Source organism: Vombatus ursinus, unplaced genomic scaffold (assembly GCF_900497805.2).
Source record: "Vombatus ursinus unplaced genomic scaffold, bare-nosed wombat genome assembly UNPS02001287.1, whole genome shotgun sequence".
NCBI lineage: Eukaryota > Metazoa > Chordata > Mammalia > Diprotodontia > Vombatidae > Vombatus > Vombatus ursinus.
In genome coordinates, this window is record NW_020941065.1 from 13819724 (window position 1) to 13846340 (window position 26617).

General features: G+C 49.0%; 1 protein-coding gene across 3 annotated transcripts in view; it reads right to left on the reverse strand.

Annotated features, from left to right (window-relative positions):
- Positions 1-1322: 1322 nt before the first annotated feature.
- The window catches only part of HPS4 (HPS4 biogenesis of lysosomal organelles complex 3 subunit 2), a 30392-nt gene continuing 5097 nt past the window's right edge, over positions 1323-26617 (reverse strand). For 2 of the 3 annotated variants that reach the window (XM_027864805.1, XM_027864807.1), the window contains exons 4-14: positions 26416-26559; positions 24772-24879; positions 24184-24300; positions 22170-22264; positions 14643-14715; positions 12639-12675; positions 11811-11991; positions 10371-11271; positions 6460-6592; positions 5841-5949; positions 1323-2776 (exon numbers count right to left, since the gene is read on the reverse strand). In XM_027864805.1, coding sequence (XP_027720606.1) covers positions 2605-2776; positions 5841-5949; positions 6460-6592; positions 10371-11271; positions 11811-11991; positions 12639-12675; positions 14643-14715; positions 22170-22264; positions 24184-24300; positions 24772-24879; positions 26416-26559 — 2070 coding nt within the window. In that variant the 3' untranslated portion in view covers positions 1323-2604. The remainder of the gene's footprint in view (positions 2777-5840; positions 5950-6459; positions 6593-10370; positions 11272-11810; positions 11992-12638; positions 12676-14642; positions 14716-22169; positions 22265-24183; positions 24301-24771; positions 24880-26415; positions 26560-26617) is intronic. The other variant, XM_027864808.1, reaches the window with a different exon arrangement.

Consider the following 26617-nt stretch of genomic DNA (forward strand, 5'->3'; position numbering starts at 1 on the left):
CTTCTCTCACTCTGGGCCCCTCACTGCTCCCTACAGCTGGGGCCTCTCCTCTCCTCCCAAGATCTACCCCCACGATCTTGACATAGGTCCAACCTCTGAGGCAGAGGTTGGCAGCAAAGCAGCATTCCTCTGATTTCTGATGGACTTGGGCTTTAGTCCCCTAGGACAGGCTGATCAGTTCTGTCAAAGACAGAAAGGGGTCTTTCAGCTCCCCCAAAAGCTTCTCATGTGCAAGATCTGATAGAATGATCTGCTGTGACTTGAAATCCTAGCCTCAGGAACGAGAAAGTGCCATAGATCAGGGCTCTCTGCTCTACCCTTAACCGACACCCCAGTTAGTTTTTGAACCAGGCTAGGTTGTGGGGAAGATGCTGTTGCAGGACTAGGGGCAGCGGGTGGAGGGTACAAAGGGACAGATTCAGGCTGGATATAAGGAAACACCTCCTAAGAATCATAACATCCCCACATGGCATGGTCTGCCCCGCTCCACCCAGGCTGGAAACGTCCTCATCTGCTCTGTTGCAGGGCGTATTCTCAATCACCTCCAACGTTCTGTGAAGTCAGTCTCTTAGCAAACAAGTCAGCCAGTTGTGGCCTCATTCACCTCACTTCCCAGTTTTACATCTGATTAGTAAGTGTACAAGGCTAAACTGCTGGCTCCCTCGTGAGATGTTTCTCAGGCATCACAGCAGTTTGCATTTAAAGTTTCTTTGGCAGCAAATGCGCCCTCGCCAAGTAGTGGAGGACAGGGCTTGCGAGACCAGACGAGGCATGGACTGCTCTCCCCAAGTCGGGTGCCCGCTAGTGTACCAAGTCACCGTCTCGTGCCGTGGAAGCGGTCTTCAAACATGCCATGAGGCACAGAGCTGAGATGAGGGGCCTAGCTCCAAAAGGTACACTGGAATTTTAACATGGAGCACCCCAAGACTGAGCATGTGGGCATTTCAGTAGACTTGTACAGGGCACATTTAACCACAAAAAGGAATCTTTTCAAAAAGCATTCTTTTCTGGATGAGAAATGTTTTTTTCAGGAGTACTAGGTTAAAGTTTTGGCTCTAAAACTTAGTAGCTCCATCACCATGGACAAGGAAGTCACTTCTCTTTTCTGAATCTTGGTTTCCCCATCTGTCAAATGGGGATAGTACTAGCACTACCTGCCTCAGGCGGCTATGGTGAAGGACATAGCAGCCCGACTTCCTCCTGGGAGCTGGTCTCCCAGTCACAAGAAGCTGGAGGACACAACATGACATGATTCCGAAGCCAGGACTCTGCTGTTCTTGAGAGACAAATTATTTGAGTAGTAAAACAATCGTACAAAGAGGAAAAAAAAGTGTCTGCAAAACACATTTACTGACATGTCGATTCATAAACTTTGTTAATTAGAGTGTTACTGTTTAGGCTTAGGGATAGAGTAACATTTTAAACTGCCTACCTACTAAGGACAGGTGTAGAAATCTGTTTATAAATAAGAACATCACATCCTCAAAGTTAATACATTGGTCCATTGCCTCACGATCTTTTATGCCTCAATTAACAAAGAGGGATTCGAAGTGTTGCTGGAAGAGATTGAGCTGTGTCTCTGGTAGCTGTTTTGTTCCTGACGAGACCCCTGATGCTGGAAAGGCCTGGGGCTGATCCTTTGGGATGATGTCCCCCATTAGCGCACCTGGATGGATCCTGGCCTCATCACGAAGGCAGGGCTCCATACTTAACAGTACTCCCTTGTGCCAAATGTCTGGGGACTTGGGGGCATGGGACACAGTAGGGGAGCTTTCAGAACCTGTTTGTAATGTGGACACCTGAGAAAACCAACAGTATTACTGACTTCATGGTCCTGGCTCATGGCCATTTTCTACCAGAAGCAGCACTACCCAGTTTGATCACCTACCTTACTCTTCAGCGGTGGCTCCATACGGCTTATGGTTGTTTCCAAAAATCAAATTTGTCTCCTCGTAATACAAGAATGTGCCCCTACTGAGGAGCCTCAAAAGAATGTGCTGCAGGCTCTGAAAGCTATTCCATAGAGAAGTCCCCAAAATATCCTAAGCAATGGCAACTTCTCTGGAACAAGTGTGCAGTCTCCCAAGGGGACAACTTTGAAGAGGATAACCCAAGGGGACAACTTTGAAGAGGATAACCCTATCTTGAGGTGTACATATTGGCCCAACTGTTAAAAATAAATCACTGTCTCCTGCTTTTATGATCACACCCAATGGGTGAGAAGAAGCTTTCGACTGACAGCAAGGCACCGAGAGGAGGCCAACCTACACCTGCAACAGAATCATTAAAACTAGACAGGGAGTAGCAGCAGCAAATGGCAAACGGCACCTTCCGAGCCTGGCAATACAGGCTGCAGCCTCCTCCTGCAACGCTATGGTGACCGACTCCATCCTGACAGATACAGGGAAGCTGCTGGTCTCCAAGGGAACCCTCCCACCACCACCCCAGCCCCCGGAAAAATGTGCTCTGCAAAAACAAAGGCTTACCCCTCACATCTCCCCAGAACCCTAAAAACATACATATTTCCTAAGGACAGGGCAGGGCAGAACCGCCACGCTGGGAGTTCGGCCTCTCTGGCGCCGGCAGGCCCCACGTCCATTCTGCTCAAAGTAAGTTCACCCCATGCTTCAGCAGCTTCTGCTTGGCCTTGCCCGGGAGGGTGAAGATGCCATCCTGGGGGCTGGGGAAACCGGAGCTCCGAGCGGGGGAGGCCATCTGCTGGAAATAGGTTTCCTGGACAGGGCTGCAACAGGCATACACTGCTGTGGAGGCATTCCTAGTGGAGAGAAAAAGAGAGATGAGGACAGTCACAAGATGTCCCTGCCTCAAAATGGAAATCCCCAACCACGAAAGAGAATTCTAGTGATGGTCACTGTTAGACTGGAGAGTAAGCTTCAGGGCTGCAAGGGAACTTGGGGGTCATCTAGACCAAGTCTCCTATTTTACAGATGGGGAATGGGCCCAGTAAGACAGAAATGACATGCCCAGTCACACGTGAAAAACCCTGGTGACCGCAATAGAGCAACAAACAGTTGAGTGTACACTGTTCAAAGAGAAACGGACTGCAGAACCACAGGGCTGAGCCCCGTGAGGGGCTCATGCTAGCCCACCCCCTTCTTGCTGGAGAAGCACACACAGTCCCAGAAAGAAGTCATGTAATTGTCCAATAAGGCACAGGCTTTGAACCCAAGCCCAGATACTACACCAGGCTGCCTCTCATACAATAACATACAAACTGCCCTGATTTGGGTTTTCAGGAATTCAGCCAAGCATTTGTTGTAGGCCTACTCTGCAACCAGGTACTGTGAGGTGATGAAGAAAGAAGGACAAAATGAAAGGGCCCCTTTCCTTAGGAACCTTACGTTCTACTGCGGGGTGGGAAGTGGGGATGGCGGGGGGGCTCTGTTCAGGAAAGATGATGGTCACTTAAAGTCTGGATGCCAGGGAGAGCCCCACTGCCTGGGTACTGTCAAGGTGGCCTGGGGACAGAAGGCCTGCCCTCTAGATACGCTACTCACTAACACCTAGAGAAGAAAAGAAGAGCATCTGGAGACTCTTTTCCCACCCAGGATGGTCTGGGGAGGCTGGGAGGGCACTGAGCCTGTGGAGGTATAAAAGAACCTGTGGGTTTCAACTAGTAATAATTCACATTTATAGGGCAGTTTAAGGTTTGCCAAGCATCTTCACATAACAATCCTGAGACAGATGACTACCAGCATTATCTCATGTTATACATGAGGAAACTGAGACTCAGCAACGTGAATGACTTGCCCATGATCACACAGACAAGAAGCTAAGGGCACATTCGAACCCAGGTCTCCTTACTCTAAATCCAATGCACTTCCCCACCCCCCCATGCTGCCTCCTGGGACAGCGGCCCACATTAAACTAGGTAGCACTCTCCAGGTCACCACAAGCTTTCTTATGCCAACCTTGTGGATAAGTAGTGTTTGGAGGGTAAAGAAACACAATCAGATGAAATGCCTTATTTCTAGGCCCCAGCTCCCCAACATCACAGCCAGGACTCCCTCCTCGGTCCTGACTCCCAATCCGCTATTCTTTCCACGTCCAAGGAACTGAAGCAATGAGGGCATTGTGACAAGCCAGCTCAGCCTAGACAAACGGCCTTCCAGCGCAAGACTTCAGAAAAGAGAAGGGATGCCCCACCCTGTACTTCCCCCCGTCCTGCCTAACCCTGACCCAGGAAACCACCAGCTGCTCGTCTCCCCTCCAGCCTGGGGGGGTGGCTCTTGCAGAGGGTGTAGCCGAGGCTCCCGCCAAAGCTCGCTCGAGGGGAGGTTTCTACACTTTCCTGGGCCGTTAATTGGATTAACGGTGTAAGTGCTGCAAAGCATCACCTTGGATGCCAAATGCCAGAGGCTGCCAGCCTCTTCGCTCCAGGTTTCTCACCAGACCCCAATGCTCTACCCCAAGGAGTTCAAATAGTGAGGGGCCCAAAGAGAGTCAAATAATGACCTACTGGGCTTGGCATATAGGTGCCACAGGCTTCATTTTTATGTTCAATCTGCCAAGGTACACACGCACACTCGTAATATACCCAAGCACATACATGCACTGCACACACACACGTACATGCATGCGTGCGCACACACGTACACATACACACACACACACACACACACACACACAAACAACCAGTTTCCAACCCAGCAAAACAAATTTCTGTTGCCAGCTTTGGGGAACCTTGACTGAAAGCCCAAGAAGACACACTGATTATGGTAAGTTCTATTTAAATACGGGCTAACCCGTCTGGTCCTGGGAGCAGTATATACCCTGCGCAGGCCTAGACCACTCCCTGTGAGAGGGGATGGCGACAGCAGGCCTTGGCTGTGAAGGGAGCAGAGGGAGGCCGGGGGGAGGGAAAGCATTAAACAGACTAAACCGTTCTCACTCCTTTTTAATAGATGGCACTGACGGTGCCTTGGCTGCCAAACACAACAAATGCCAACTCCTCTTGGGACTCAGTTTCCTCTCTGAACAACGCAAACAGGAGATTAGAAGGTAAGAACTCCCGGCACACACGACCCAAAGCCAAGGATGAACACCCTGTGCGCTGAGGAGTCTGGGGCTGGGATCATCACCGTGAAGGTGAAGAAATGGACCTCAGAGACATGGCACGAGAGGCCCACCTCCCACTGCTCTCTCCCCTCCTCCCTCCCTTCCTCCTTCTTTTCCTTTTCCTTCTTCCTTCTTTCCTCCCTCCTTCCTTTCCTAACAGGTCATCCGACAAGTGCTTATTTAAAACCTACTATGCACAAGGAACTGCACCAGGCCCTGGATGATAGAAATAAAGAATACGTATAAGATAGTCCAGACAGCCAGTGGCACCACTGTGCACAGAGAACCGGGCCTGGAGTCAGGAATACCCAAGGTCAAATGTAGCCTCAGACGCTAGCCGAGTCACCCTGGGCAAGTCACTTAACCCTGTTTGCCTCAGTTTTTTCACATGTTAAATAAGCAGGAGATGGAAATGGCAAACGGCTCCAATATGTTTGCCAAGAAAACCCCAAATGGGGTCACAAAGGGTCGGACACAACTGAAAAGACTGAACAATAAGACAGTCCTACTCTCTGGAAGCTAACATTCTCCTGGAGGAACACAACACATCAAAAACACGTTAGCTTCACAGGTAAGGACCTACATGGCACTTTTAAAAAGGAGAGAGCACTAACAGTTCAGAAGGATGTGGTCAGGGGGACCCTGACAGTCAGGAAAGGCCGTCCATGAGAAGTGGTTCTCAGCTGAGTCCTGAAGGTGCACAGGAAGAAGGGACGGCAATGAGTATTGAGCAGAGCACATCTCCTTGACAGAAATCTTACCTGACTATCATCTCATACAAAGTTGGCATCTGCGTGAAGTCTGAATGAATCAGACGGACTGCCCGGAGCAGGTGTCGGTCCTGGGAAGTGGGTGCTTCTGGCAGGTTGGCTTTTGAAAGTTAAAAATGAATGTGTAAATATCAAAGCCATCCCTACTGCCCCTTCCAGCCTCCTCCAATCCTCCACTCCTGAGAGAGACGATGGCACAGAAGTGACTCTTTGGGAAGAGATGAATAACTACATGCCTTAATCAAAGTCAGAGAATAAACGTAAGCTGACCAACAGCTCATAAGTGAAAGCCCAGGCCCAGACTCGTCTGCTTCCCTGAATGCTGAGAAACGGAGAGTGACCTTTCAACTATCACTCTGCAATGGAGTGCCACCCCTCCCCCCACCCCCACACCCTTTCAGAAGCTCTGTGATCCTTGGCTATTGGGAAGGCAGCCCCACCCCCACCCGGCCCCCCAGACCAACAAGGGAAACTTTCACAAACTCAGGTGGGTGCCGGGCCCCAAGTGAGTCTTCATTCACATTTCAGGCATGGGGTCGAGGGTGACGTGACCTCCCTAACTCTGGCCTCTACCAGGCCCAGCCCTGGCTGACCCAGCACAGCGCCTTACCCGTGAGCACATTCTGAATGCTGTCATAGTGCAGAAAGTTGTACGCAGCTCGCGCTGTGGCGGACTCCTCCTCGGGCAGCGTCTCCTTCAAGTGAACCTCCAGACCATTCAGTGACGCCAGGCTACTGTGATACTGGGATAAGCCAATGGAAAAAATCGCTTGAAAGGGCTGGTTAACCTCTTTCCGAGCACAGTCACTTAGAAGTTTTGTTTTTATGCAGCAGTGATGTGGTTCACAGCCTGCAAATATCTGAATCTCTCTGTGGGAGCTAAGACATAACTCCAAAGAGGTTTTCAGAGGTAGAGCGAGCTTGAAAGCCCCCCTTTGGAGCCAATTACTACCTACAGATGTCTACATAAGGAGTCTCTTAATAGCTCTTCGACAATGTAGGAATTCTAATGTGGGCTTCTAACAACCCTGACCAGGAGTTTCGGAATAAATACTAGGCCCAAATGCTTGACAGCAAGCATGATAGAAGTGTGCAGGATGGCAACAGTGGCTTTGGGGGAGTTCTATCTGAAAACAGATGCTCCCAGTGGCTCCTCCAGCAAATGAGCCCCAAGGAATGCTGGGCACAGAAGCACAGCCAGTGTGGCTGCGCAAACAGTCCCTTCCCATAGAGTCGGTGAGATGAGCACTAACGGCATGATGTGTGTGCCTTTAATGAGCATGAAGAGATTATACTGCCTGATTGTTCATCTGTTTTTCCAACAGCTGTGTGAGAGAATTAAAAGTAGAGCGTGCACTGACTTGGGCAGAATGAGGATGGAAGCGGATATGAAGATTCTTAAATCTTATTTTTTTTCCCATGTCTTGGGGGTCACCATTTTTTCCCTGTGATCATATCTCTCATGGAGAGCAACAGCTCAGGATTTGCTACAGACAGTCTTTCTTGTGCATATCTTTTTTATTAACGCATCAAATGCTAAATGAACTCCATCTATAAACCCTGGTTAAGTGACAAGGCCAACCTCGTAAGAAAACAGTTTCTACACTGCAGCCCTCAACACCACGAAGAGGGACCAATAAATAGCCTGCTGTTTGAACCAATTTTGAGACACATTCTTATGATTAAAAACTAAATCCATAGTGAATGCCTTACTGGGAGCTTCTGAACTACATGGTACACGGCAACTGAATCTCCTCTCGAATCAAAGCACGACTCCTACGTGGAAGAGCACGGAAGAACATTTGCATGCATATACATGGGAGAGCTTTAAGATACACAACACATTTGAATCACACCACTGAGAGGTAGTTAAAGCAGATATTTTTATCCCCATTTTATAGCTGAGGAAACTGAGGCTCAAAGAGATTCCGTGATTTGCCCAGTACCCAGCTAGTAAATGCTGGAGTTGACATTTAACCCTAGAAATGCTGACTCCCAGTCCATACCAGGCAGAGACAGTGATGTCACTGCACCAGTAGCTTGCACCACTGACCAGAAGGACCTCTGGGCACTGACAAGCTCTCCAAAGAACATCTTCTGAACAGAATGGTACCATCAGAACCCAGGGCTTTGGATTCCAAATCCAGCATTCTTTCCCCATAACATACACGAACTATATAAATGCTCATTTAAAACTACATACACCAATTCCAACAAAGGCTCTGTTCCCTCAAACACTCCTGACCTCACATTTAAATTCTCGATTGGAGGGTCAAAGGAAGAGATTTCACCATGAGCTTAGGACTTGCACTGTGGTCATTTATGGCAGCTTCATGCTGCCCCCTGGTGCTGTCCTTGTTCCACTGCACCCTTTTCCTTGAACCCCACCTCCAGCATTTGTTGGGAGATTTTCACACTCAAAAAGGAGTAAGCAAAGCCACCTCGAGCCTGAACAGCTAACTGCAAACACAGCTCCAGGGTGGCAGGCAAAATAATCAGTGAGAAACTCTCCAAGGTGGGAATGATCACAGTCTCGTCCCCACTTGTTATTAACATTCTGCCAAAGAACTGCGAACTTCTAGCCACAAGTTTGGGGGGAATGAGTGGAAGCACTTCAGATGCAGGTCCCCAACCCAGGAGGCATCAAAGGAGCCCTCCCATTACAGGCTCAGCATCTGCTGAGTTCGCTGGCTGTGACCACCTCCTCAGGAAGTAGGATGATCAAGGTGGCTCTTCTCCACCATTCTTAGCAACTGACTAGCCCCTGGTGAGCACTAGCCCACAGTGACGAGTCCACAATGACCAATAGCCCACAGTGACCAATAGCCCACGGTGACCAGCCCACGGTGATGACCAGCCCACGGCGACCACTAGCCCACGTCACCAAACCCACACATTTCAAGGAACATCTAGTACCATAAAACAAGGCCCTTGCCCCAGGTGTCCCTTTACATGCTGGGCCTTAATTTTTTTATATAACAGTCATGGCCCTGGTTGCCATAACAAGGCACAGACAGATCTTAAGAATTCAGATCCAAAATACAAGTACGCTATTTTTCTCTATTCCACTGACACCGGCATCACCCTCAGGGATTTAGTTTATATCATTCCAGGGATTTAATCTACTCCACAAAGCTGTTCTCCCTAAGCAGAAGGATGACGGTTTGCTGTTCCATGTTTTGTGGGTACACATCAGGCCCTAAGAGACACTTCCAATGTCCCCGAGCGAGTGGCACACTAGTCCAAAAGCCAAGTACTCTTCAATAAGACTCACAGAACTGTAGTCACGACTTCAATGGGTCATCCACACACAGAGTCACTGCTACCCAAGCAGAGGGAACTAGCAAGGGGAAACCGGGCAAGCTCCATCTGCGTTAGCCTGTGCCTGGAGGTGAGCAAAGCATAGGGAGGGAAGAAGCTGTCTCTCTTCCACCTCTGTGCAGAGAAGGGCCCCTGCAGCCTCCCCCCTAATTATGTAGCAAGGTGACTTGCCCGTTTCCAGAGGGTCACAAGCTCTGCATGCTAATGAGCAAGGCTTAGAATAATAGAGATTTAAGAACAAAAACAAGGGAGGCCCCAGGACACCACTCGCCCTGCAGCGATCTCGACTTGCAGTTTCTTGATGCCACCACACTCTCTGCCAGTTAAAGGAGGCTGTTACCATGGCAACTGACATCTTCCCCACAGTCCTACTCCCCCAGAGGCCTCGAGGATGCAGGAGCCCCATCGGTCAATGTACCACCTTTGCTGAGGGGAGGAAGCGTTTAATGAAAACGTGACCATCCTGGCCAGGCCGACAGCAAGATGGGCAGACCATCACCACTTCTCCCACGATTTACCACGTCAGAGGCTGCTGGACCTGCCAAGACCCCGTGCTGGCGCGGTGGGAGGGAGGTGCCAGCTCCACACAGCAAACAAGCGAAGTGAGGAGAATCAGCCCATGTTGGGGGGCCTCCTGCCACCTGCAGGGCCCAGCAGCAGCAGCCACGGGCAGCCCCTCAGCCCCAGGGAGATGAGGCACCAAGGGGGGGTGGGGGGAGTAGCCTAGAAAGAGCGCTGGATTCCCAGGGGAAAGCTCTGTCACTCCTTGCCTTTCTGAGGTTGGGCAGCTCAAGTCTTTGGACCCATCCCTTCCTCCGGTAACATGAGAACATGGGAAGAGATGATTTCAGAGGTCCCTGGCTAACACCGATTCCCACGATTCTAACCCCTAAAGGAAAACAGTTATTCCTAGGATCACTGGGGCAGCTGTACAACACAGAGGATAGTGCTCTGAGCCTGTAGTACAGAAGGCCCGAGTTCAAATCCAGCCTCAGACGTTTACTAGCTGTTTGATCCCACCAAGTCACTCAACCTTTGCCTCAGTTTCCTCATCTGTAAAATGGGGATAATAATAGCACCTACCTTGCAATGTTGCTGTGAGAATCCAATGAGACAGTATTTGTAGCGTGCTTAGCACAGTGCCTGGCATGTAGGCGGCGCTCTATAAATGCTTATGCCTGTCCTCTTCCTCCCACTTACCACGTCCTCGATGACCGCCCCATCCTTGAGAAGTGGTTCCTCAGCCAGCAGGGACAAGACCAGCCCCTTCACACTGTGCGTGTACAGATGCATCTTCACCAGCATGGACTGAGAGTCCGTCCCAGGGAAGCTCAAGCTGGTTCCATCTGCAGAGAAGTCACTGCCCCGAGACCCCAGTGAGCCAGACCGGCCTTCCAGACCATGGGCTGACTTCTGTGGGCCATCCCCTACCGCAGACTGGCCAGAACCCTGTGCTTCAGCTAAGGGCGTCTGTCTTACATGCTTAGAGCCCGACAGAGGCGATGACAATGGGCTGCTTGGCCCATCGGGGAGATGGCCACCTCCAAGAACGCAGACCTGGCTGTGACTCCCTGAGCCGTCCTCACCGAGCACTTCCACAGACGTCTGTGTGAGCCCCTCAGGAGGGCAGCACGTGAGACTGCCAGGGGATCCAGCTAGGAAGCAGCGTTCTGCCACTGCTGGGTCCAGACTAACAGCACTCTCCTGGGACGGATTCCCACCATCAGAGGCGCACACATGTGGGAAGTCAAAATTCACTGAAGATTTCTCCGTTTCCTTCCCTCCCGGAATGGGGAGCACAGAGGAGGAATGCAGAGTGGGCTCCCTGCCTGGGCTAGTGCCGAGTTCTGACCCTGGGCTTCTAACAGGGCTTTGTAATCCTGGTGGTTTGACACTCCCCGAGTTACGGTCGAGCAAACGTCCTGGCTCCTCACATGCTTCTCCTGGGCCATTTGGACAAACTGAGTCACTCCCCAGGGCTGCTGCCAGTTTCCAGGCCTGGGAATCCTCATTGCAGACGTTTTCAGATCCTAAGGAGCTCCAGCACCTTGGAGCAGGTGGCTCTGACTTCTTTTTGCATTTGGCCAATGATGTGGGAGATCTGGCAAACAGACAAAACGTCAGGGACGTTACCAGATATCCACCAGTTTCAGAGAGCAGAACACTAGTTAAGAAAGCTAAGTTATTATCATCCTAAATCACTAATGAGAAGGCAGCAGGGCACCAGGGCACTCCCTGGGCAGGTGCCCACAGGTAATGGGAACACAGAGAAGCAAGGCTATGAAAACAGGACAGTGCCCCACGGTGGGGACAGTGCCACATGAAGGGATATGGTTACTCTTACAACAAAGAGCTATTTTTTTTTAAGTGAAAGCAGTATGAGGAGATTTAAAAGCTAAAGCCTTAAGTATTCTTTTGCTTCATCTTCCTCATCCATAGAATGAGGATGATATCAATACTTACCTTCACAGGACTACTGTGAGGAAAACCCTTGCTCAACCTTAAAAACACTGTACAAACGTGAGTTTCTGTTACTGTCTTGTGGTGAATATGGGACAGCCCCTGTCTACAGTATCAGAAGTTAACAGAAGGGCTCTGACGGTCAGCACTGTGGGTCTGGCTACAAAACCCTGCACTCACCCCTCTTGGGAGGCCAAGTGGCCCACGAGGGGCTGGACGTCTGTCAGAGTGGAGTGATTTTCTAGACTGTTCTGAATTCCCCACCTGGTCATCCATTCTACTGGGAAATCGCGAAGGCTAACAGCTTCATCTTCCGTTAGGAAAACCGGAGTGATCTGGACATTTGCCGGCAGTGCACAACCTAGAATTACAAAGTAAATAAAGAGTGTTCACACTCGTTTGGGGAGGGGGTATGCTCTACCCACACAATAAACCTTTACGAGTCAAACTTGGAATGAGTTCCCAGCCCGGGATGTACAGTACAGGCCAATAGCCACAGACTGTGTCTGCATCCTCGAATGTCCAGGGGACCAAAGAGCAGGGAGGGAATAAACAAGCAGCTTCTTGGGAGGAGACAGCTGAACAAAGACAAGTTATGGGTAGGTGGGAGTCTCCCTTCACTGAAAGAGAGGCCGGGGAAACTGGACCACTTCTGGCTCCTGAGCTGGCTTATAAACCCTAGTTTGGAGGTACCCTGGCCTCTGCCCTCAGGCATACCCCAAAGGGATGGGAGTAGAACCACCTCTGGGAAGCTGCCTGGACACTGTCACGACAACTGAGTTAAGGAAGACCAGAAACATGGAGCTTAGAAACCAGGATCTAGAGACACACTTTTCTTGAGGAAGCCTCCCTTCATCTGTTTCTACCACCTTGTGACCAGATGAAGTGGGCATATGGGAACGCAGCAACAACCGTTTACGCTGCTCAGCCTTTAAAGCCAAACATGATGCTTGGGGGAGCAGAGGAGCCCGCCATCTTTGAGACACTATAATGGATCAAAGCACTTACCATGTTCCTGAAGGGCGATCCCTCCTGCAGGTAGACTCTGAAAAGAAACACACATCGGCTGGCTCTCGGTGCCGTTCCCCTTTCCCTCTAAGCTGGGGCCTGACCTAACCGTCAGGAATTCACCGCACCATCTGTTCGCAAAATTCAACTGTGCACAGAGTCCATCCTTTGTCGAAACCAAGAGCAAAGCAGATGGGACAGAAGCTCGCCCAAGCTGCTCAGCCAGCAGCGTGGCAGGTGCTGGGCAAGGAGAACCGCCACAGGCCAGGGAGGAGGGCCCGCCATCAGCCTTCCTTGACAGGCAGAGCTGGGGCATTGCTATCAGAACTCCGCATTCTCTGTCATGCCGTGAAAAACCCTCACCTAGAAACTCTACTTTTGGACACAGGCCCCAGGCCCGGCACAGGTGAGCATTCCAGCAGCGAAGGACTCGTGGGGGTCCGGGCTTCCAGAGCTTTCTCACGCGAGCAACCAATAATGTAGCCTAACAACAGTTCTCTCTGGTAAATGCCCTTTACCGGGACAAAAAAGTCAAAGTATGTCAGAGCTAAAAGGAACCTTGGAAATCATTCAGCCGCTCCTGTCATTGTGCAGGTAGGAAAAGTGAGGCCCGCAGAGACCTGACCAAGGTCACTCAACAGTCAAGCCAACAGCAGAGGCGCAGGCGTCCCCAGAGCAGGCCGGCACTCGGCCCACTACGCCACACTGCCTCACACCGCGTTTGTAAAGAGCAAGTCTGTCTCACATGTGGATTCTTTTTACAAACCTCACTCTTTACCTTTGTGTATATTAACTCTAATGAGGTTCCCCTTCTGTGTGTGTGTGTGTGTGTGTGTGTGTTTCAAATTGGGTTATTCCTCACAAATCACAGGCAGGGTGGGCAGACTGACTGATTTTGCTTCCTCCTCTCACCCAGGCCCCTCTGGGGTTCCAGGATTACCTCCCCATTTGTTGTTTCTTACAATGCGATAATATTCCACCCCATTCACACATCACGAATGGCTCGGCCACACTGCTGTCGCTGGATAGCCAAGTTACTTTGAGTGTTTGGCTATTACATGGCGTGTTGCTACTTACAAGCTAATTTTCACGATGAAAGTTAGAACAAGAGAAAAGAGAAATACAGGTAAAATGAGCTCTTGGCTTCAGAACTTGCCTTCAGCTGTCTTCCCCCTCTCCTACCGCAAATAACCCAAACACCAAAACAGCGTGTAAGCCACCCAGCTCTTCTTCCAAACTGCACCAGCTCTTATATCAGAGATTGAAGTGCAGCCTCACGGGGAGGGTCATCTCCAGTCATCCTGATCTAGATCCGGCCACTGGGCCCAGGCGGCTCCGGAGGAGAGGGCGAGGCTGGTGACTCTGCACAGCCCTCCCTCCTTAAGTTCAATTCACTCGCACGTCAGGACATCACCGTCCTGATGCTGTGGTCCTCTTCAAGAACAAAGGACAAACAACAATCCTCAGGGGAAATCAAACTCCTCAGTCCTGCCCGATGTGAAGAACTAACCAACCAGGGCCACCACACAGTTTGGTGACGTGGAAAAACCACTCAACTTAGTAGTCGACAAAATTTGGCTCAAATTCCAGCTCTAGCAATTACCAGCTGGGTTACCTGCCCTCGGCGAAATCAGTTTGCTCCCTGGAGCTTCAGAGGTTTCATCTGTAAAATGAGGGTGCCGGGTTATTGGCACGTTTAATAAACTTTCCAGTTCTACAGAACTGTGAGTTAGTAAGACTGCCTCTCAGCTGCTCTAGTGACTTTACTCCTGAGAAACACGAGGTGGACAGAGTGTAGTAATGGGGCAGGACTGGGTGCCTGCGCTGTGTGAAATGCCGCAAGGAAAAACCTTTAGGGTCCCTTCCAACTCAAGCAGATAAAGCCGATTATCCAACTATGGCTTGGGGTAAATACACCACCTAGCATTAGTCACTCTAGCGACTGCCAGTTTCAAGGAGGAAAAGAGAAGGCCCAAGCAGCCCAAACACCACACCTTACCGTACCTTGTTAGGAGATGATGCTCGATGTAGAAGGACTTTGGCAGTGAGGGACGGTGGCAGCTGGGTACTAACAATCCTAGGCAGTGCAACACACAAACAGAGACAATAATGAGTAACCACCAGGGCTGTGGCGAGTTCAACTGCGTAATGCGGGGTCACCTACAGTCCCTCCCAAGCAGTACAGTGGCAAGAACGGCCAGCAGAACTCTCCACCTACTCAAGTACTTAGAAACCAGGAAGCTCGAGGCACAGCCCTGTCTCCCAAGATGGTGTATTCTCCAACTATGGGGAGGATGAACTCAGTAAGTTTAATTAGGCCAAAGGCACCCATCACAGTAACCCATCTCTTGCTATAGATGGATGCATCTCTATCCCAGGCCCCCAGGCTCACTGCCTAAAGTACAAAAGGCACACTCCTGCTAACTCCTCCCCAACTAAAAATCATCCTACAAATCAGCCCTATGCCTCCCCAATTCCACTCCCACCCAGTTTACCCATCACAGAGGCCATTCTACTCTGTTTTTTGGAATCCTTTCACTCTTCTCCACAAACTTTCCTACAATCTGTTGTTATTCAGTGGTTCAGGCACGACTGATTCTTCGTGACCCCGTGGACCAAAGCATGCCAGGTCTTTCTATCCTCCCCCATCTCTTGAAGTCTGTCCAATTTCGCGTTCATTGTTTCCACGACACTATTGAGTCATCTCATCATCTGCCGTCCCCTTCTCCTTTTGCCTTCAATCTTTCCCAAAATAAGGGTCTTTTCCGACTTCTTCTCACTGTGAGGCCAAAGTACTTTAGCTTCAGCATTTCACCTTCCAGCGAATAGATTGAATTCATTTCTTTATGTATCGACTGATTTGACCTCTTTGCTGTCCAAAGGACTCTCAAAAGCCTTCTCCAGCACCACAATTTGAAAGCATCGATTCTGCGGTGCTATGCTTTCCTTATGGTCCAACTCTCACCGCCATATGTTGCTACTGAAAAACCACAGCTTTGACAATACGGACCTTCGTCAGCAAGGTGACGTCTCTGCTTTTCAGCGCGCCGTCCAGATTTGCCACAGCTTTCCTTCCAAGGAGCGAGCATCTTCCGATTTCATGGCCGCAGCCGCCTTCTGCAGTGATCTTTGAGCCCAAGAATGTAAGATCTGACGCTGCTTCCATCTGTCCTCCCTCTCTTTGCCAGTTCCAGAGCACTCTTCTCCCCCATCCCTCTGTGACCTCTCCCCTGGCAAGGTCCACTGAATCCCTTTTGGGCACTCTCTCCCTATTCTTGTTACTCTGAACTACCAACCTCAAGGTGATTTTCCTGCGTTTTTCTGAAGCGCAGCATTTGCCACTCTGCCCCCACTCATCCCATTAACAATCTGACGCCTGAGCTCCTCAACCTTTGTAGATCCAAATACTTTCTTTATCCATCCCACTCTAGACACACACTGACCGCAACACAGAATCTCTCAGAAATACACCAACCTCCAAGATCTACAACTTTGGAATTCTACTTTTGGATCACAATTTCCTATCCTTCCAACCTTCCCTCTTTCCTACACGCTCAATCTAATCTTAGACCTTATCGTGATCTCCCATCTTAGGAACCACAGGTTCCCAAAGTGGGCAATACTGCCCCATGGAGGGGCACTGGAATGATGGGGGGGGGGGGGGCGGTAGTAGCCTTGGGTGCAATTGGGGGGCACTGAATAAAAATAAAGGGTGGTGAAAGCATAAGGAAAGAAGAGAAGAAAATTTTGAAAAAGCGTTTATACATTTCATCTGTTGTAGTGATTACATCACTTTCCAAAATGCAAGTTATAACTGATAGTGGTCAAGTCCACCAACAGGTCTTAACAAGCAAGTGTTGGCAGGTGAGCATGTTACGAATTGTCAGAAGTCCAGAATGCATCAGCAGGAGTACATGCATGTAGTAATAACTTGTTTACAACATGATACTATCAGTTACATGACACAATCCTGCATTACCAAAATGCCAGTGCAGGAAAAAACCCACAAATTTATAATAAATTATTAAATTTTAAATGCATCATTTTTTAAAATAATATTTTATATTTTTTTAAATGACACAAATTTCCAAAAAAATTAAAGGGTTAAAGAAAGTAGATTTCCACGGGGGCACTGAGTAATTTTGTTTTTGAAAAGGGGATGGTAGGCCAAATAAGTTTGAGAACCTCTGCTGGGACCAACTCCTTGAGAGTTCAAGTTCTTAGGAAGTTTTTCTTTACACGGAGCCTCAGGCTGCTTCTCTGAACCTTCCCCTCCTGGTCATGCCCTCAGGACCAAACAGAACAAGGCTCCTTCCTCTTTTGTAGTGTGGCTCTACCACACCCACACCTATCATAGGTCTCATCTTCTCAAGGATAAACAGCCCAAGTGATCCTCCCATGGTGTGACCTCTTATCTCTTCTTCATTCTGGTCGCCTTCTTCTGGACACTGTCCAGCTTGTTAGTGCCCTTCCCAAAACGTGCTGCTCAGTACTGAACAGATGTGGTTGGACCAAGGCAGAACAAAGCTGGCCTGTTACCTTCTTAGCCTGGACCCTGCCTCTCTACATGCAGCCTAAAAGAGCATTAGCTTCCTTTGGTTGCCAGGTCACTGATGTCTCACAGTGAGCTGGCCGTCCACTAAAACCCCCAGATCTTTCAGATGAATTGCTGCCTACCCATATCTACCTCGTCTTGAACTCATGTAGCCACGGGTGAGACAATGGACAGAGACTAGGGAAAGTCACACAACTATGATAACAGAGTCCCCAACAAATTTTCATTCTCCAATTTGAACTGGACCCACCTGGCTGCACAGCCACCCTGTTATTTCTTTCCTGACTATCGTGTTACCTGCAATAACCGTTCCATTCTCTGCTCTCCTCAAACTTCTCATCCCACTCTCTCCCCTTCTTTAAGGAGAGGACTTCACATCCTACTCAAGTAGAAAACTGAAGCCACCCACGGCACGCCCCCTTCTTCTTTCCAGTTCTAGGATTCACACTCTTTCTAGGCCATCCGCCATTCTCACCTCCTTTGCTTCAGATCTCTGAGGGAGAGAAGAGGCCTCAACTTCTCCTGGTGCCCTCAATTCCACTCCCTCCCATCAGTGCCCACATTCTACAAAGACTGCCCTTTGATCATCCCTCCTCTCTCACCTTCCTTCCCTCCATTTCATCTGGCTGTTCCCTGCTGTCCACAAGCACACTGAGGCATCCCTGATCCTTCAAGAACCTGTCATTGCCATCCATCCCCGCTATCATCCCGTATCTTTTCCCCTTTCATAGACAAATGCATAGAAAATATCGTCTACCCATGCTTCTTAAACTGTGGATTCCCCACATGGGGTCATGACTCACAGTTTAAGAAGCACTGAAGAGGTCGCTGAAGGGGTCATGAGTAGAAAAAGTATGAGAAGCCCAGGACCAATTACCTCCATTTTCTCACTCACACATTTCTCAACCTGTTGGCAATTTGGCCTCTGACCCCAACACTCAACTGAAATGACTCCCGAGGCTACCAATAATCTGTTAACTACTAAATCCAAGACTTTTCATTCCATTTGATCCCTGCAGGTTCTGACTCTGTCAACCATCTGGCCCTCTGGCTTCTGACCTACTTCTCCTCCCACCTGATTTCTCCTTCTCCTTTGCTAAATGGTCAGCCATCCCACACCAAGGAGTGTGTGCTTCCCCCAAGGCTCCGCTCTGGGTCCTTTTCTCTCTCTCTCCCTTGGTGATCCCAGGTGCTCTAATGGGTTTTCTATGCAGATGACTCCCAAATCAAGCAAGCAAACACTCTATCTGGCCCTAATCTCTCCTCTTCTCTGGAATTTCAGTCCTATACCACCCCCTTCTCCTCAAGGAGTCCATCAGCACCTCAAACTCGGCAAGTCCAAAGCTGAACTCCTTATCTTCTCCTGCCCCCACCCCCATGCCTAGCCTTCCTCTGGTAGTCCCAATGTCTATTCAGGGAACCCCCATCCTCTCAATCACCCCGTTTTGCAACCTCAGAGTCTTTCTTACTACTGTCTCCCTAAACCCACCTCCCCCTTTATTCAATCAGTAGTCTTGTCAATTCGATCCCATCAGCCTCCTCTCCATTTGCACAACCTCATATCCTCACAGTAATCAGCCTAAAGCATGGGCCTGACCATCCTCAACCTGACATTTGAGCTCCAACCTCCCCTTCTAAGCTTATTTCCTACTGCTTCCCTTATCCAGCGAAACTGTCTTAGGAGCTGGTCCCCACACCTAGCATCGTCCCTACCACGCCCCTGCTTTCACATGAGCTATACCCGAACCTAGAATGGACCCCTCTTTCTCAGCTCTAATTCTTTCAGTCCTTCATTCCCTTCAGGGCTCAGGTTTGCACCTGATAACAAAATGGCCTTTTAAACTCATCTATCTCAGGAACCAAGATGTTGGAGAAGGAGGAAGTGGTTCAGCAAGTTTCCTCTCCCCACTAAAACTCTTCCCAAGAGATCCAGAAGATGTACCAGACAGAATCCAGATGGGAGAATCCAAGACAAAATGACAGCGAGTCATTTTTCCAACCCAGATCAGCATTGGGAGGGAGGTGTGTAGACACCGGGGTAGGGCTCTAGCCAGGAGCCTGCCATGCACAGCAGCCTAGCACCCAGGTGATGAGGATGGGAGCTATACCCCAAAAAGGAAAAACCCTGGACTTTCCCACATGGCCAAATCTCTGGCGTTTGCCCGAGGCTCTAATCCTGTCAACTAGCTTTCATTGTGGCTACACCCAATCTCCCAATTCTGTTACCCTTAACCTAGCCTGGACCTCCCTATGTTCCTGGCCACTTCCCTCCATTAATCCTATCTAGGCTGCATTCTCTCTTGGCACCCCTAGAGTTCTATTACCTCATAGACTACTTAGCCACTCCTAGATCTCTCCCACAGTCTTTCTGTATATAAGGTCCATCTTGCCTCCATTAAGATGCTCTGATTCTTATAATCTAGCCACTGCTCAGATTTTTACAATCTAGCCAATACCTCACAGACCCGCAGATTCCTTTAGAGTCTAGCTAATATGGCAGATCTTTTATAAACCTTGTCTTTGGCCGAAAGAAGGCTTGGGTAGAATTCTTTCAGGCAGGACTCACATGTTGTGATCTTGGGGTCCCAGCAATCCTAAACCTCTAGACTACATCACAGGGACAGGCTGTGCTCCTAAGAAGAGGCCCCATACCCATGCCAAGTACCCCATGCAGAGTGTAGGAATGGGTGCCAATTGGTGGCTTTCTTGCCCACTGCTCAATTCCAGATAACAGGTCCAGAATACACTGAGGAGGGGACCTGGGTCCAAAGTGAGTGTTCCAGCTAAGGAGTGGCAGCAAACCTGAGGCTCTGTAGGGACAATTCAGAAGCACATAACAGTGATGTCTTTGACCTCAGGGGCAGAGTAGGGCATTTCAGTTCTAGCTTTAGTCAAACCTGAAGCCTGCAAAGGACGCCCAGGACAGGAATTCCAGTGCCTACAGTTCTATTAATCTGAATTAAGGAAAGCCTACAGTTCTATTAATCTGAACCAACAGCACTTCCCACTGGGCAGATGGGGGCTGAGTCTAGCAGTGGTCTACTGCTGCTCAGACCCAACGCCAGGTCTAGAACTTGCAGAGCTCAGACCAGGGGGGCAGCAATCAGACTTCGTCCTGAATCAGACCACTCTGAGAGCACTGCAAACTCTCAGGTCTTCAGATTGAACTGCCCCCGAGATCCTGAGTAACGTAAGACTCAATACTCCCAAGAAAGCAGCAACAGAACCAGCCTAGACCTTTCTTCCAGAAGCGTGGCAAAGCCCTGTCCTAACAATAAGTCTAAAAATAGGAAGTAGCTTGGAAGAATAAGAAAAGGGAATCCCACCATTCAAAGCTACTGTGGTGACAGGGACACTGAGGACACAAACACAGAAGGAAAGATTAACTCCAAAATGTCAAAAGCAAAACCTCAAAGAAAAACACAATTTGGGCATAAGTTCACCTAGAATTCCTAGAAAAGACGAAGCAAGCATTTAAAATATGTTTTAATCAATGAAATGAGACCGCTAGAAGAAAAATTTGGAAAATAAATTAGAGTCATGGAAGAAAGGGTTGAAAAGGAAATTAACAGCACGGCACAAAAGATACAAAACCTTACTCTAGCAACAAACTCCCTAAAAATTAGAATGGACCAAACAAGACTTCGTATGGCCATTAAAAGATTAAAACAGTCAAAAGATTGATAAGATCGAAGTGAATGCAAAGTATCTCATGGCAAAGAAATGACTGTTCTGGAAACAAAGTGAGGAGAACATTTACGAATTACTGGACTATCCAAATGCTATGGCCAAAAAAAGCGCCTGGATATCCTGTTTCAAGAAATCTTCAAAGAAAACTACTGAGATCTCTTACAACCAGAGGGCAAAGTAGAAACAGAAAGAATCCACTCGTCACCTTCTGGAAGAAACCCCAAAACGAAAACTCTGAGGAACATTACAGCCAAATCCAAAGCTTTTGGGTAAAAGAAAAAATACCTCAAGTAGCCAGAAAGAAAGAATTCAAGGACTAAGAAGCTAGTCAGGATTATGAAGGATTTAGCTGCTAACACTATAAGGGAGCAAAGAGTTTGAAATACGATATTCCAGAAGGCAAAGGGTATGTATGGCTTACAGGCAAGAAAAACCTATCCAACAAAACTGAGTCTAATGCTACATGGGTAAACATAAAATTAATTAAATTAAATTAAAAATTAATGAAATAGGATTTCCATAAATAGTCTGGGGCGGATGCTTAAAAATTGGGGAAAGCCTAAACAAGCTATGGTATATAAATGTTATAGAATACTATTGTGCTGTAAGACGTTATGTAAGAGGATGGTTTCAGAGAAATCTATGAAGATTTATATAAACTGATGCAGAGTGAAGTGAGAAGAACAAGAAGGACAATGACCACGATGGTAAAGACAAACAACTTTGAAAGAATTAGGAACTCTAATTCCTGTAGGGACCGCCAACAATTTCAAAGGACTAATGATGAAACATGCCGCCTGCCTGTAGATAGAGAGACGAAGGATTCAAGAGGACAGAATAACACGTTTTTTGGACGTGGCCAATGCACACATTTGTTGGGCTTGACACCATACGTCGCAAGAGAAATTTTGTTTTCCTTCCATTCTCAATTGGGGGAGGGGAAAGGGGGGAAGTTGGGAGTAGGAGGGGAAAAAAAAAGATTTTTACTGATTGAAAAAAAGTTATCATTAAAAAATAAATTCATCTCCCTCCACCGAAAGTGAAAAATCCCAGTCCTCCCTTCCCCTAATCCCTTCTGGCTTTACTGAACAGGATCCACATACCCCCCAGATCAAATCTGGGGCATCTTCTGTTTACAACACATGCCAGCACCCAGAGTACCAGTCACTTGGCTCACCCTCACAAGAGCACAGCCAGGAGGGAGCTAGGGACAAAGCGGTCAGTGCCAGGCTGAGTTCTGAAGCATGACCACTGCAGTAAACAAGATGGGGAGCTGAGGTACTCACAGTCCCTGATAGAGGATGCAGCCGGCCAGAATGTGAGGATATCGCTGGCAGGTCTGCAGAATGAGAGCGGCTTTTAGTAACAGGAGGGGTTCCACCTGTGGAAAAAAGGGAGAAGACAGACAACAAGGACCAGGTGAAGGAGGGAAGAGTTTTCGGCAGGGCATGGCCAAGTCCTACCTAACTCTATTGGAGTCAACACCCTAGCCTGACCTAGCTTTCCATCCTCAAAAGTGCTGACGTCACAAAACCCAGCCGTAAAGACAAGTCTGGGAGCTGGAAGGAATGACAGGACACAGCCCTCCACGCTGTCCCGAGCAGAGAGTAAACAAAGGCATCTCTGCTTCCTGCTCTTCAGCGGGAGTGGGAGGAAGTGGTTTTTGATGTTAACACTGGTGATAAAAAGGGCCTAAGGCCTCCTGTCCAATGAGCACCCCACTCCACCACCACCTCCCTCCAGCTGCACTCACTCCCTGTCTGGCTTTCCTAAGTTCTCTGCCCCCATGACACCAGGCAACAACACAGGAACAGAAAGCCCCAGGCCCCCTCGGCCGCCCTCAGCTCAGGACGCCACACCCCTCAGAACCCTTCTGTAACACCTGACAAGCTGCTTGCTGGCCACCTTCCTTTTCATAAGTGTCATAGAAATGTCATTAATTTGTCAGAGCTGTATAAATGAAACCAAAACCTTGGGTTTGGTCCCCACATGATTCCTTTTTTGCCCAGCCATAGACTGAAGGCCAAGCCCATTGGGACATTTTGTTTAAAAAGAGCAGGTGGGTTTGTGAGGTGGGCGCTGTGTAAACCTACCCTCAGAGCTGGAGATCGACCAAAGGCAGCCAACCAATCAGGAAATGTTTGCTTGGCGCCCACGTGCTGGCTCGGCACTAATACTGGACGCCATGGGTGGCATCTCAAGCTGGAGAAGCACAGAAGCCAATAAAAGAGGGAGCAGCCACAGAGCTGTCAATCCTCTGCTCTGGCAACCTTCAGGAACTCCAGTTTTCAGTGGAAAACAAACCCCTTTGTTGTCCTTGGATGCCTTTCCAAAGGACATAACGTTCACCATCATCAAAAATGCCAAGAAGCAGCGAGCGTGGGAGCCTCGGCCAGCTGCCTGCCCAGCCCACGTCTCACCCACTCCTGTGGCAAAGAGATTGTCTCCTCATCAAAAGCAGGGGCTTTGCAGCCTCTCTCCTCCACCTCACCTTGCAGTCTTGCCTTCTCTCTTCCTGACTGTGGCCAAATACTTATTATCAGCTCTAAGAGTGCAAGAGTGGATGATGCTAGCAGGGGAAGGACCCATGCAACTCACCCTCGAGCACATGTGGAGAGAGAGGCCTTTACAGCTTGACACTAAAGGTCTAGGATGCTGCTGGCAGGGAAGACTTCTGACATGGGAACTCCTGCCTTGATGCAGGTGGCTCAGGGACGCAGCATACAGCCAGCCTTGCACTCAGAAACACCTGGGTTCAAACCCATCCTCAGAGACTTACTAGCTGTGTGACCTGGACAAGTCACTTCGCCTCTGCCTGCCTCAATTTCCTCATCTATAAAATGGGGATAATAGTAAGCACCTACTTCTCCAGGCTGTTGTGAGGCTCCAAGGAGAGAGCGTCTGTAAAATGCTTTGACTGCCTTAGAGCACTGTGCAGATGCTAGATATTATTATTAAAAGAGAAGAGTCAGCCATAAGGGTCTCTAAAGAACCTTCCGATTCTAAACCTAGAATCCTCTGAAAATAAGAGTCTGAGGGAGCTGCCCGAGGCTCGAATCAAGGGGTCAAGGACAGATCAGAACCCAGACCTCCCTGCCTCAGAGACCAAGACTCCAACTAGTTTGCCATGTTGCTTCTCTACAGTGTCTAGACGTGTAATATCTATTATGCCCACCTATATGTGGGGGTGTGTCTATACATATACATATACGTATACACACATTCTATTTGAAAGACAGGCTGGAAAAGTAATTATTCCCACATACGCAATAAATAAGGGGGAAGGGGAGGTCAGGTTACCTTCGTTTTGTCCAAATTCCAAAGGGAACTGAATATTTTGTGCGGCTCACTGGTGTTCTTCAGAATACAGTCGATGAAACTGTCCCACTCTCTGCTCAGCTCTTCCTGAGGCCCATTCTAAAACAGGAATGGTTGCAGATAAATTCATTACACCTGAAGACCTGACAGAACGTCCCTTTGGCCCGGTCGTTCATAGCCAACACTGCTCTCTGGGGAGGTGGGAGGGGCCCTTTGCGGTACTCTCTCTAGAGCAGTGGAGCCAGAAGACGCTCCTGTCCACTGCCCTGAAGCTGGCTGCCACCTGCAGCTGCATGGGCCTGGGAGCCAGGAGCTGAATGTGAACACCTGCTGTCTAACCCTCAGGATGAGGGGGCCGAGCTGGGCAGGGGACGGGGGAGACAACAGGACAATCACCACAGCTAATGACCGCAGATGCAGTGCTAAGAGAGGATGGAAGGAGGAGAAAGAGGACAGTCCTATAAATATGATCAAAGAGCACTCCTCAGCATTATGAGGTGTTCTGGTAACATCCGCCTTCCAAAGTGGGCCTATCGATGGAGCGGGGTCGACCAATCTGCATCTACGTACCTGGTAAGCCAGAGATACGGGTCCGTTATAAAACCGAAAGAATCCAATCAGCTGATCCAGGAATTCCTTGCATCTGACATCGGGGAGCTCTGCTGTGCAGCCCAGCACCTTCGGACACAGAGGGACCCCACAAAGCTATACCTAAGGTCACAGCCTCCCTCACCGGGGCACTAAAGGTGTCCAGGGTCTGGTCTCACCCACCATCCAGACTCCCCAGCACAAGCTTCTGCTCCAGCCCAGCATCCTCAGCGGCCCTCCTCATCACAGCTCCTGCTGACCTCCCAAATAAAGGGTCTTCCTGGGCCCCTTCTCTCACAGTTCAAATCCTCATCCCCCAGGGCCAGGTTCAAATGCCTCTCCTCCAGGATGCCTCTCCGGTCACTTCCACTCACATTTCTCTCCTTCTTTGCTGAAAGCCCTCTTACTAACTGATGTCATATATCCCATTAGACTGAGCTCAGTCAGGGCAGGGACTGTTTTTACCTTTCTTTGTATCCCTAGGCCTTAGCAAGAGGTACTTAATCAATATTTACTGGATGACTGACAGTTTGGCACTTGATTATATTCTACTTAACCCTTTATTATGCAGTATCTAGAATATTTCTAATTTTTCCAAGGGTGAATTTCTCATGTCCCCAACTAGATCACGGGCAGAAGACAAGGCCTCTGAGTGCTAAGCACCATGCTGGTCACAGGGCAGCTATTCAATAAATACTCGTTGAACTGAATTAACTGCCCTGCCCCACTTCTACGGAAAGTTTCAAGGAGCCACACTGTTCTAACATGGAAGTTGCCTTTGAAATGAGAGACAGATGGCTACATGATCCTGGCCCAGCTCTCTGGCCTCAGGGCCCCTCTGTATCTTCATCCTTGCCATGAGGTGACTGAACACTAGCTGATGTCCAAGGTTCCCTTCAGCTTGAAAAGCCTTTAATTCTAGAATATATATCTAATTTAATTCTAGAATATATCTAATGACTGGCTACAGAAGGCACACACAGACTGCTTACTGGAAAAGGAAAAGGCTTCAATCTTCTTGTGTTCCCCAAAACTCAAGGTGTTATGCCCCTAAATGCATTATGGTTTTGAGTTCACCCAGCCCATCTTCCTGATGAACCAAGGTAACCAGGAGGGTGGAACTCAATTTGTAAATCAGAGTAAATGGAGCTCCCAGATACTGGGCAAGTGAGTCCCAATGCCCTCTGGTTAGAAAGAAGCTGCAGAGAAGGCCAGAGGGTAACTGTCCTCACCAGCAGAGAATATCACCATGGGCTCCTGGGCTGTCTGACTAAAAAAGTGACACTGTCTAAATGTGGTTACACCATTTCCGTCACTAAACCAAACCACAATCATCATTTTTAAACAGCTCTCTACTAAGAACCAGAATTCACGTCCTGCCTCTGACAATGCCTGGCTGTGGGGCCCTCAGCAAGTCACTTCAGCTCTGAGAACTTTGGGTATCTCCCAAGGGCTCCGAATTCAGAAAGGGTGCCGACCTGCACTGGCAAAGGGACTTTCTTCACTTGAAGCTCCCTACCCCAAAGAAATCCATTGCCTATCCTGAGGCGGGGAACCTGCGGCCTCGAAGCCACATGTGGCCGCCTCTGTCCTATCTCTCATAATCAATGTCAATTTTTAACTTACCCAAAGGTAATCTCCATCAACCTTTATGGCAAATTTCAATTTCCTCAAACGAACAAGACTGGGAGGAGACCCGGAAATTTCAAAAATACAGCGGACAACTCCAGCAATATGTCCACAGAGGAACTCCTGCTGGTCGAGCACGGTCTGTGGGAAAAGAGAGGATGCCAAAGAAGAGAGTGAAATCCTTCACCGCCTGCCTGGC